The following is a 12,497-nucleotide window of genomic DNA, read 5'->3' as shown; positions in this document are numbered from 1 at the left end:
AATGAAAATTACAGATTCCTCCAATCATTCTGAGAAAAATAAACCTATAACATAGGCCTGAAAAGATTTTTCTCATATAGGATCTTTTCTTCATAAGGTTTTCAACTTAAATTTGGCATATATATTCCAGTTTACAGACTCCATCATGTGATATATTAATTTTTAATGCAAATCTAAAAATCTTCTGGAGGAGTGCCAGCTTCTTTCCACCATAACTTTTTTTTTTCGATGAACCATTGGACCTGTAGTTCAGAAAAATGTAAAAAGAAACTCTCGTTCAGTACTACACTTTTTGGTTTCTTTTAGTTTTTTCGTGTCTGCTACCTATTTCGAGAAAAAATTACAAACAGCTCTATTGTAATAAGTACTAGGGAAAATCCAAATTATTATAAAGATCTAGTAATAGTAGTGCTACCTATTTCGAGAAAAAATTACAAACAGCTCTATTGTAATAAGTTCTAGGGAAAATCCAAATTATTATAAAGATCTAGCTGTGATGAATATATTAAATATATGGTTTGTAACTTATTTACCCAATTTGTAGCGAAGATTAATAAAGATTCGATAAACTGGTATAGGCATCACAAAAAAGAAGGACTACAAGAAACACCCTGTATATTGAAAACAAAGCGTTCTCGAGTCCATGTTTGAAGGACTTTTTATTCTTAAAATTACCCAAGGAACTTCTCATTTTCATTCATACCTCCAATTAAGGAACACCTTGTGTAAGGTAAGAATAATCGAATCGGTAATGAAAAAAATGCTATTATTTCGACTAATTTGGTTCAAACTTTGTTATCAAACCTCTTTCTCTCACATTACAGGTATGAGTGAATGTAGTCGTCAAAAAATTTTTTTTCGATTACCCAAGAAAAAAAAATTAACAACGCCCTTGTTGGCGATCAATTCAGTGATAGTGTCTTGTTATTAATCAAATAATGTCGGACAAAAATTACCAATGGTGGATACGATCAAATTCCAAAGAAATCAGATAATAAAACAAACAAATGACTTATTAAATGACCTGTATAATTCCCATGGAATTCCACTTATCTATGTCAAATGCTCAATCGAAATTCAATTGATAATTTGGTTTAATATTTTGAAAATAATAAGTAGAAAATGGCTCGAAAAATATTAGCAAACTCAATTTTTTTTGGAAATAGGGAATGAGGTCCCGATAGCTTTGAAAATTTTTTTTTGGAAATAGGGAATGAGGTCTCTATAGCTTTGAAAATTTTTAGGATGTTCCATTTTCTCTAATGAGGCGAATCAAACTGGTTTCAAAAGATAACACGAATGAAATCAAATACAAAGGACACAAAATGTTGACCTTGCACATGTCATTCTATATTCAATCATGCTTCAACGATCTTAATTAGTTACATGTCTTTATTGTTTTTCAAAGAGCTTTGAGAAATTTCTATTGTTTTGATATAAAAAAAAGTTGAAGGCATTTACACCTAATGAATTAGTTTTGTAGAAAACGTTAAATTTCAACCTATCCAAGTAGGTTTGTCCATGAATGATCAGCCTCTTTGAAAATATAGTTGAATATAGATTATATCGACTTTTTCAATTTCTTCTTTAATATTGAACGTTTTCTTCGTAGGAATGCATTTCTGGTGATGTTTATATCACTTCCCTAATGAAAAAGTAAATATTTATCAGATACATAAATTTTAATCTTCTTTTCATTTGTATTGTGATTTCTGCAGATGTGACTCATTGATGATGTTCAAATTTGTTTAATTTTCGGGGTAGATTATTTATGCATCGATTGGTTTCATCAATAATATGTGATTAGGTTTCTACAGTACTTTCAGTGATTCCGCGGTAGAGCTTAGCAAGTGAAAATAATGAATTTTTGTTAAAAACCATGTTGAAGCCTTGATTAATTGAAGAAATACCTGCTACTTATATATGGATTAGAAGGAATATTTTACCGTAAGTTTACTCAAAATTTAACGGATTTTTTCGATTTCACTAGTTTTCGAAGAGGTAATCACCTGAAAGTAAGCTTTATTTACGGCTCACAATAATATTTACGGCTAACCATATTTGGATCAGCAGGTAATAGATATTTTAATGGTATAAAATTCGCAACTATACAAAGAAAAAGGTTTGAAGCTGTCAAGGTGTAGTTGTGAGAAACTGTTTGGTACTCTTAATACCTTTATTCAAATTCACACTATCTTCAATAAAACTAGGTCCTAAATCCTTATTTATTCCATTCGACCATTCTTCAAAGAAGTTTGGATGTAGTATTATTTTCAAGAGTCACCTTAAGAAATTTCAGAGAAGAGAAAACATATTATACCGCCTTGAAATTTTCAGTTGACGTTTTGGGTTATTTTGAGGAGAGTTTGTTAGTAAAACAAAAAAAACTGGAAATTTTACAGAACTGTATAGTTTATTATTTCGTTTCATATCACAGAAAATATACTTCAATTTTTTTCTTTATTTGCGTCTAGTGTTGAGTTGATTTCACAAGTGAGGTATTTAATGAACTCCAATGAACGAGCAGATCTCACCTCGGCATTGCTGCGCGTAATGTGCCGACAACTCAGGAGATAACACAAATATTAATTTGATTTTAATGTCAGCAAATGTGATTGAAATATACAAAAACAAAATATAAATCCAGAAATTGACTCCTCGCGACGAAATGACATTGCGAGGAACAAGCGAACAAAAATTAATCTGTTTGTTGACATTCAATAAAAACCTGGAATTATGGGAACAAAAAAGATTTCAAAAAATTTCTGGTTCTTTTGAAACATTTGCGCTATCTTACCAATTTTTTTCATTGAGAATAAAATTTGTTTTTATTACGTATACAGAGGTGAACAAAAAAAATTAAAAATGAGCTTTCATTTGTGGAGAGAATCGTTGATAAATGCGAATATTTCTCTGAACCTTTTTTTTATTTATTGTGATATCTTAATTTGGAAAGAAATTACAGCACTTCAAATGGTTTGAAATGTTTGAATACGCTGAGAAACAATTCATTAAAAAATGGCAATCACAAAGACTTGTATGTATGTACCACTTTTTTCTTGCTTTGATTTTAATATGTTCCATTCAGTTCAAGATGGGTAAGTTGATTTTCTTATTGAAATTTATTTCATATTGCATGTTGTTAATTAAACTAGATAAAGGTAATACAGATCTGACCCAAAGAAAATCGGATAAGGGTCAAAATCACCTGAAAATCAACTTTGAATGACATTGTATGATATATCGTTGAATTCAGCGTTAAATGTTATTTCGAAAAATGTCATAAAATATGCAGGTCCGTATTGAAATAAATGAGGTTGAGGGTGGCCCAGAGAGTACGAAACGTGGGATACGAAATCTGATTACGTCAAATTGGGGATAATATACTGTCGAATAAAAAATTCCTGTAACATTTTTTGATGATATTTGAAATAAAGTGGGGAAAAAAGAAAAATCAAAATGACATGAAGTAAGTGTTCGAAATGTCCACCATTTTGTAAAATGCACTTTACGGTTCTGGAACCCATACTTTTTATACATTTGCTTGTTTGGTCTCCTTGAATACCTTCCAAAACATTCTCAATTTTCTCGCAAGGTATCACTATTGTTGTATTTGTCATTTGTTCCGTTGAAACAAATTACAGAATCGAACTTTTTTTGAGATCATTACGATATAATTTTTGCAAGGCTTGATATTCAAATTTAAAATCATTGTATTCGCGTCTCTTGACTATTTTATTAACAGCAGTTTTTGAAAAATTCCATTCACTGGCCACAGTTCTCGATTTTTTTCTGGGTTCGTTTGAATTTGGCTCAGAACATTGATATCGTTAATAGACTTGTTTTTTCTTACATACACACAATTAAATTTGGATGAGGGTCAAAATCACTTGAAAATTGAATTGAAAATAACATTTTTTGATAATATTTGAAATAAAGTGGGAAAAAAAGAAAAATCAAAATGACATAATTTACTTTTCTTATGATATCTCAATAACCGGCCCTGATAATCTCGATTTGTTTGAACTGCTTGATAATGCTTCTATGCATGCAACTTTTTCTTCATTTGACCGACCTTCTAACTCTTATGGTTTAAAAGTTACCGATACAATCCCATTAAAAAAGTGGCCACCCTGTATATCATATCTTTTTCGAAGAATATAACCCAAAATTTCATTCAAACTTGGTCAACGTAAAAAAAATTGACAAAATTTTTAAGAAACATTAGAACTCAAATATCTCGGAAACTGTTGATTTTTAATTCATAAATGAAAACGGCTCAATCGACATCAAATGAGTGATACCAACACCTCCTTCAAGGTTCACTTCTAATTCGGAAACACTCTGTATGAAGTCTATGATACGAACAATTTCAATGAAAAGTAATACATTATTGATACAAAGTAGAAACGATTGAATAATGAACCGCACATTGTAATTATGAAGATTTCATTGATTTAATGGAAGTTGTTTCTTGAGTCAATGAAAACAATTCATTAAACTTTTAAACAGCAGGTCAAAAATACTTTTTGTACCTATCTAATAGTCCCTCATAATTATTTAAAAAATATAAAATTATGAAAGAGATAAGACTACCTATTGCCTGAAAATAAGCAGGCTTTTTATGAAGGCCTATTTTGTCATAACTTGCTACTAATGACTCTTATTTATTTAAATACAATAAATATCGAAATGGATGCGGATCATGCTTTTTTATATAGGTAACACTAAGAATATTCATTGATTTTGCCATGAAGGAAAGTTAAACCAAAATTCCGGATCTTTTATCATCTTTATTTTTCTTCCTATTTTTATTTATTTACTTGGCAGAATATCTTTTCTGTTGCTCGTTTCTGGCTGCAAAAATTTGGATATTTTGAAAATTAATTATTGTTTTTTTCGTAAAAATATCGCTAATGGAACAAAACTCTCATCACTTTCATATTTGACCAACGTGTACATTTTTTATGCATATAATGCATACAGAAGGTTCATAAATGAGAGGTAAAATGAAGATGAGTGATTACTCGGGTGATTCTAAGAAAAAAACTCCTAAAATCATGGGTCCGCAAACGCTTTGTTTTCCAGATGTTGATGTTCGATTTTTCCAATTTTTTTTTCATACCATCATAATACGCTGAAATTTGGCATTAATATTCCAATTTAGAGTTTTCATTATGTGGTATGACAATTTCGATTGTAAATATGTATCAAGAATGATATTTTTTCTGGAACTATGCCCGTTTTTCAAAATCAGTCTTTTTTCGTATTGTACCTTGGTAGTTTAAAGCACAAACAAATGAGAAACTCTGATTTAGAAGTGAAATTTTTGGTTTCTTATAGTTTCGTCGTATCTGCTATCGATTTCTAGGAAAAAATCCGAATAATTCTCTCGAAATCCTCAGGAAAATCCAAATTAGCATGAAAATTTCGCTAGGAAGCTGTGATGATTAAATTTATTTGAATTAATTATTAGTTCTGGTGATTTGTACCAATGATTCATAAAAATTCGATAAAATCGTAAAATCAGCACAAAAAAGTAGACCTACAAGAAACACCCTGCATCTGGAAAATGTTTTCAAGGCCATGTTTAAAGGACATTTTTTTCCTTGAAATAATTCAAGGAATCACTCGATTTCATTTGTACTTTCAATTTAGGGACACCTTGTATGTTCCATTCGCTAAGCAAAATTCAAAATTGGGAAAAAATTAAAAGAGATACTTGTTCTTTTCTATTTTTTCATTTATAGTAAAATCCTTACACACTTGGAAAAAAATAGTATAATGCCAAATGAACGCAAATGAAGCAATGTAAATAATTTGAATGACTGTGCTTACTTGAAGGCAAAACCATAGTCTAAAAAGCTGATGGGTTCCTGGTACTCTCTTGACGTTTTGCCTTTATTTTTTCCTCTTTTATCTGCCTGATATATCATAATAATTCCTTATGATTCGAAGAAATTTTGAGGAAAAAAACATTTTTTCTTCTGAATTATTATTCACACTAATCATGACTCTTGAAGTAGAAAAAATAATTTCAAAATGAAGATTTTTTATCAGTTAATATGTAATATGATTTCAGTAGTTGTGTTTTTTTTTTCAGGATAGAAAACTACATTTCACAATATGGGAACATTGAACCAGGAAGAAACTAATGCCCCAAAAACTGAAAGTTTCATTAATATCAATCAGAAAATTATACTACCTGCGAATTACAAAAAATTTAGTACCATAAAATTGAAGATCAAACCAGCAAAAGTGATCTTCGTGAGTAAAGACAGTAATCCACACGATATTCAAAATATTCCTTCGAGATCTTCGAGAGAAACCGAAGGAGAAGAATATAGTAAAAGCCTATCTCTTAGAAATTGCAACAGAAATTTGAGGTTGAACCCATCCCATTTATTCAGTTCAACAGAATATCTTTCATTCATTAACGAGGAATTAAAACGAAATCCGACAAATTTTCGAATAAATCAGAAACTAAACAAACTTCATGGTGGATCGGACTATAAGACGATAAAAAAGGAATCTGATATAATAGACACAGAATTCAACGAAGATTCCGAAATCATTAAAGAATTAGTTTTGAGTAAATTCAAGGATCTTCTCCAGAAATTCATAGAGAAATCTAATAGGAGAAGAATGTTTTCGATGGACCAAGAAGAGAACCTGGACAGATGGCCAGATTGTGTGCATTTTACTGATATATATCCTGATGTAGAAGATAGTATCCAATGCAATGCAAATGTTACTTTACTGGATGCGAAAAATCTCAATAGTGAGATTTCAAAAGAACAGGTGAGAGATTTTTTGTGCAATTTTCCCATAGAACAGGAGACTTTCATCACAATTGTCTATAGAAATATCCTAGAAAATATTTAAGCAAAGCAAAATCTGGTAGGCATACTAGTTATGTACGTACGATAGAGCGTGATATCATTTTATTCCAAATTGATATCAATAGCGAAGTCATCGAAATAATTATTTGGTGGAAGAAAAGAGAACATCTTTTTTTTCATTCTTCAATTTCGGCAAGAACCACGAAAAAGTATATCTCTTGTCAAAATAAATTCGAATGAAATAAAAGCTTCCATGTGGATACATATACGCTCTTAAGCATGACAAAATAAACAGATAGATTATTAAAATTTCCAAAAACAAATTTGCTATCTCTCAAAGGATTATTCTCCTCCAATATTTCCTAATTTTTCAAACGTGAATTCGCGTAAACAGTGATCGAAGTGAATGATATTGAACTTCGCATACGACCCAAATCTATACGTTCTTGAATTCTGAATAATAAAAGACCAAAAAATGTTGCAAAGAAATCATTGATTATATTCTAAACTTCCACACGGAGGTTTCAATAAAAATTGAAAGAATCGATCAAGCGATTTCCACAAAGAATAAAAATGAATCTGTATTGAAGAACCTAGTGACAAAGGTAGTGTTCATCCATAAGCAAAATGGTTTTCCTGCCAATTTTTAGAACGGACTTTCTGAATAAATTAAATGTATCAATCGATGATGAAAAAATGAAGAACCTTTTAACATTTTCAGCCACAAAAGAACCAAGCGGAACACCAATTCATAAAAACCTATGGACAGGAAAATGAAGTACTTCAAGACCAAGAGGAAATTTTGCATCCTCACCTCACCGATATTCTTTCCCAGAAAACATATACTTCAAGTTGCGTCCATATATCTGAACCAATGGAGACCGTTCAGTCTTTGCAGTTTATAGAAAGAAGGGCAGAAACCATCGACAGCCAATCTATTCATACAGATCCTATGGAAGAAGACTTCATCACCGAAGAAAAAAAGGATTTAACAAAAAATTTGGAAGACGAAATAAATGAACAAACTTGTGCCATTCTTCAAGTATTGAAGGTTCTGTCTTTGTGTGAAAGAAACAAGAAGCTTTCAGATAGTATACTCAGAGTTGAGGCAGAACGTGTGTTATTGATAGCAAGTGAGTATTTCTTTGAAATTCTGAATTTACTCGGTGATAAACCAAAATTATGAAGTCATACATTTAGTTGAATAGATGTAAATTGAAAGGAAAGGGGTATGTTAGTTATTTCTGCAACAAGTGCAGAAACTAGCCAATTTTGAAGGTGCGCTCAATCTCAGAGGATTGCTGTGCCCCAAATGTTCCCTACCATATACACCTTTCATATAAAATGAGAATGGTCACAAATAATAATTATTCTTGAATTATAAAAATTAATTAATTGAATATAAATATTATTATTATCATTAATTCAATTCAATCCATCCGTCCGGTACAGCTTTCTTTGTTTTTGATGAGCATGGATGAACTACCCTTGCAAAAGGTCGAACAGTTTGGGACTCCATATTTTAAGAACATAACCTTCTTATTAAACCTTCAGTTTTTAGGTTCCTGGTATATATTTGCCTTTAACCTTTTTACTCTCTTTGTAACTCTTTCACGATCTCTATCGTGGAGTTGTGTTATTAACCTATCCTATGTCTTTCATAGAAGAGTCTCTTCTGTTTGATTTGAAATTGAGTTTTACTTATTTTTGTTCTTTCGTAGTTTGTCTTTCGTGATGGATTGACATCGTAATCACATACGAATCGGGGTTGTAGTCAACTAGTTTTTTAGTTCGTCCTTTGGATGTTGACTTGCTTTTTCAAAAATCTTCTTGATCTTTTCTTGAGGAAATGTGGATTTGTTGGTTTCATATGAACCAAGAAGATCCATTGCAGCTCTTAATATTTCACTTTCTGTCACTTGTGTCTATTTGATATTGTCTTATAACTGACCTGATCACACTCAATTTCATACTTCAATTGGCTCTTTCTTTCTGTAAGTGGCTAAAGTCTGCGCATTGCTGAGTTGATTTTATTCACTTCGTATTTTATGGTTTTTTCATGAGAGTATATTTTCTAGTGATACACCCAGGTATTGAATTCATTTCATCATTTCTACATTTATCCTTACATTTGATTTGATCTCTAGTCTCCTTTTCTTTTGGAGAATAGCCTAAATCTTCTTGCCTTTGATTTTCTTCCACCCAATGACTGATTAGTTTATATCATCTAGTGCTTTTTGCAGTCTTCTATATATGACCTCTGTATGTTGAAGTCTGACTACTATTCGAGTATAATTTGCATTTAGGGCTAGCGCTAGAGGTTGGTCATTTCTTTAAGTTTTTTGAGAAATCGTATATGTAGATATTATAGAGTAAAAGTACCAAAACAGAACCTTGAGGAACTCATGCTTTCACTTGTCTAGTGGTGAATATGTCATCTATTTTGACATAGAAACTCTTGTCTCTCAGGTAGTTTCTTATTATATTGCAGATTTTGATAGTATAATCTGCCATATTCATCTTGAAAGTTATTAGACCTCCGCGTTCAACTCGGTTGAATGCTCTCAAACCAACGCAAGGTAATTATTCTACTTTAGAATAACAGTTGTCCACGGAATGCTTATGAATAGTAACATTCATTTTTGAATATAACGTTGAACACAAATTAAAAGAATTATGGAAAATCTTTATATACATATGTATATAAAGATTTTCCTGCTAGTAATCCACAATTTTTCAGGGTGTCTCTATAGTATTATAAATACTATATAGAGACACCCTGAAAAATTGTGGATTACAAGCAGGAAAATAAATCTTGATATTAATTCTGGATGAATTGATAATATACAACTTATTTTTGAAACATTTTCCAGGCTTACGTCGAGATATATTGACTGAGGAACTATCTAAATCTTTCAATGAAAATGAAGAAGATTGGAATGGATTTGTGCTGTTATCAAACCTAAGAATTCCTTTGAATCAAATTAATGAGAACAAAATGAAACACACAAGGTTTTTCCTTTGTGTTTTCCGTTGTGGATGTACAGTATTTGCCAGTGAATTGTTGATGCTCAATAGTAATATGGAGCTTGAAATAGAAGATCCAATTTGTTTCGATGAACTTCCTATAGATTTCGAAATAAGTGTGGAAATTTACACTATGCATTTAACAATTAGAAAGGAGTCGAAAGGAATGAAAATTTTGAAGGTGAGTTTTTCAGATCAGCTAATGAAAGATACTGATATGTCAAAATAATTAAAGGGAATTTTTCTATAAAATGCTGCATAACATTTATATATTTTTATCTATTGTTACTATATTCCACACTTTATTTCAGAAATACAGAAATTTCTTTTTCGGGCCGAGAACAAGACCCATTTCTGCATCTGAGGAACCAACTAAAAGATCAGCCTTTACCTTGATTGGAACTACAGTGATAACCAAATCTCAGTTACAATTGCGAGAATTCTCGATAGAAAACAAAAGTACACATAATTTCTCTTTGGAGGAAATGAAATGTACCATTGGCAGTGGAGTGAAATTAGATATATTCTTATCTGGATTTTTGATGGTTTGTGAAAGTTGTGGTGGGAAAACAAGATGGCGACGGCAATGGTGCATTTTAGATGCTTCTGAATTGAAATTCTGGGATTATCCAGGAAAGGAAGACAGTATAGCTCCCAATAGAATAATTGATCTTTCCAGGTAATATTTTTTGAAAGTATAGATAGAAATTTTGTCAGTGTGGATTCACAGAATATGTATTTTTCATTCAAATTCATTGTAGTGTCTTCAGAAATAATATGCGCTTTCAGCAATACTCGCTGATGTTTTTAAACAAATTTTTTCCATATTTCTTGTTTCACTGGTAAAATTACTCCAGGTGCTTATAGTCAACCAACCCCTGTTTAAAATGTAATACAATAGAATAAAACCCTTTTTTGAATTTTCATAAAAAATTAATGGTGTGATCTCCTGGTATAATAATTTTAACGGTGATGTACTGAAATTAGAAATATAAGCTTCTCAACTGGAATTTGTTAACCAATCCAGTCTCGCCTATTTCACGTATTTGCATTCGAATAATTTTCATTGAATATTTGAAAAAGAGTGGTGAGTATTTTATTAAAATTAGGGTTTTCTGATAATTCTATAATATTCCTCGAATTTTTTGTCTTGTACCCTGAATAGATAAACGTTCAGCTGGTAGAACCAACGAATCGATTAGTTTCTTATAGACAATCTGATTACACCATGACTTTAGGCTCATTTGAGGCTCACGTTGGAACTCATTGCCGAATTTCTAAATTTACAATTAAAAAAAAAAAAAAAAAAGAAATTCCCCAGAAAAAATTCACTTACATAGTAATTTCGGGCACTCTCCAAGCTGAATTCATCACCTCATCATTTGAACGGGATAAAACCCTCCTAAAGTGACAATACCAAATGCAAATCTCATTTGTGCATGAAAAATTTGATTGAACCATAATTTTTGGCTCATTTTATAGGTTCACGTTTTAACCCACTGCCAAATTCATTGATTTACTTTTTTTTAATATAAATAAACTCCTCAGAACAAATTCACTTACATTTGAAATTTAAGGCTCTATTCAGGCTAAGTTATGGACAATCCGATTAGACTATAATTTTAATCTCACGTTTAGACGCACTGCCAAATTTTTAAATTCACGTTTTCAAAATCAATTCTGGGTTCTGCTAGTTTCACCGTAATGAGAATCCCCGTGAAGGGCAAAATTCTAAATATTTATGGGAATTTTGCCAAATTTTTTCAAATCATAATATTGTTGAATAGGAAATATTCTCAATTGAATATTGCCAAGAATATTTTTCCAGAATCATAAAAAATCTGTGATGGAATAATGCTCCACTTAAAACTAGGAAATAAGTTTTTCTTTGTAGCCAATTGTAACTCCAAATTTTCACGACTAAAAATTAAAGCGTGGGATGCCCAATCATATTACTTTAATTTGATTGTTTTCAACCCTTTCAGTATTCAAGAATTATAAACTTTGATGTATTGTTAAACGCCCCAAGATAAATGTGTGTATAAGGTAGAGAAACTAATTTTAATGAGTACCCCAAGCTTTTATTTGTGGCTCAATTTTTTCTGCTTTTTTAATATGCATGATTCGAAAATTTTTATACATATTCTAAACATTTTTCTTGCATATTTCAAATTTTTTATGTAACATATAATCGGGTCTTTATTGATGAGTAGTTTTGATAGTAAATAAAATCGTCTACTTCTTCTCCCAGTACCTAGATACCTTACGGAAAAGCATATATCTTTCTGGAAATCAAAATTAAAAATTCAAAAATGTTTTTTTTTGTCATCAGATGTTTGCTACCCTACATCATGCTTGCCGATAAAAAATTCTGTTCACGACCCAGATCACTTCATCTAAAGATTGGACCTGATTCTGCTCATGAAGAATTTTATCACAAAGATATATTCCTCGCTGCAGATAATCCAAGGGATTTTTTGCTCTGGGAAAAGGAACTCAATCGAGTTTTGAAGAATTTGATCCACTGGGGCTGCATGAAGACATACTTCGAGAATAGTTTATGAACACCTCAGTATATTCATCACTTTCATTATTGTAAAATGTGTGAAATTCAAACTTAGTTATTTT

At 31.1% G+C, this 12,497-nt stretch overlaps 1 protein-coding gene across 1 annotated transcript; it reads left to right on the top strand.

Annotated features, from left to right (window-relative positions):
- The first annotated feature begins 1,831 nt into the window (after window positions 1-1,831).
- Window positions 1,832-12,497, top strand: LOC123684882 (anillin-like). Its single transcript, XM_045624384.1, has 6 exons — window positions 1,832-1,947; window positions 6,104-6,801; window positions 7,564-7,975; window positions 9,716-10,050; window positions 10,181-10,548; window positions 12,202-12,497. The coding sequence occupies exons 2-6, from the start codon at window positions 6,127-6,129 to the stop codon at window positions 12,431-12,433; spliced, it is 2,022 nt and encodes a 673-aa protein (XP_045480340.1). The 5' UTR covers window positions 1,832-1,947; window positions 6,104-6,126; the 3' UTR covers window positions 12,434-12,497.

Source organism: Harmonia axyridis, chromosome 1, assembly GCF_914767665.1.
Source record: "Harmonia axyridis chromosome 1, icHarAxyr1.1, whole genome shotgun sequence".
NCBI classification, from domain to species: domain Eukaryota; kingdom Metazoa; phylum Arthropoda; class Insecta; order Coleoptera; family Coccinellidae; genus Harmonia; species Harmonia axyridis.
This window is presented reverse-complemented; position numbering and strand designations above follow the sequence as displayed.

Bases quoted from the DNA above. Each gene is read 5' to 3' on its own strand.
- LOC123684882 (XM_045624384.1), top strand. From the start codon at position 6,127: ATGGGAACATTGAACCAGGAAGAAACTAATGCCCCAAAAACTGAAAGT. The intron at 6,802-7,563 runs GTGAGAGATTTT...TAACATTTTCAG, and splicing joins GTGAGATTTCAAAAGAACAG to CCACAAAAGAACCAAGCGGA. The intron at 7,976-9,715 runs GTGAGTATTTCT...AACATTTTCCAG, and splicing joins ACGTGTGTTATTGATAGCAA to GCTTACGTCGAGATATATTG.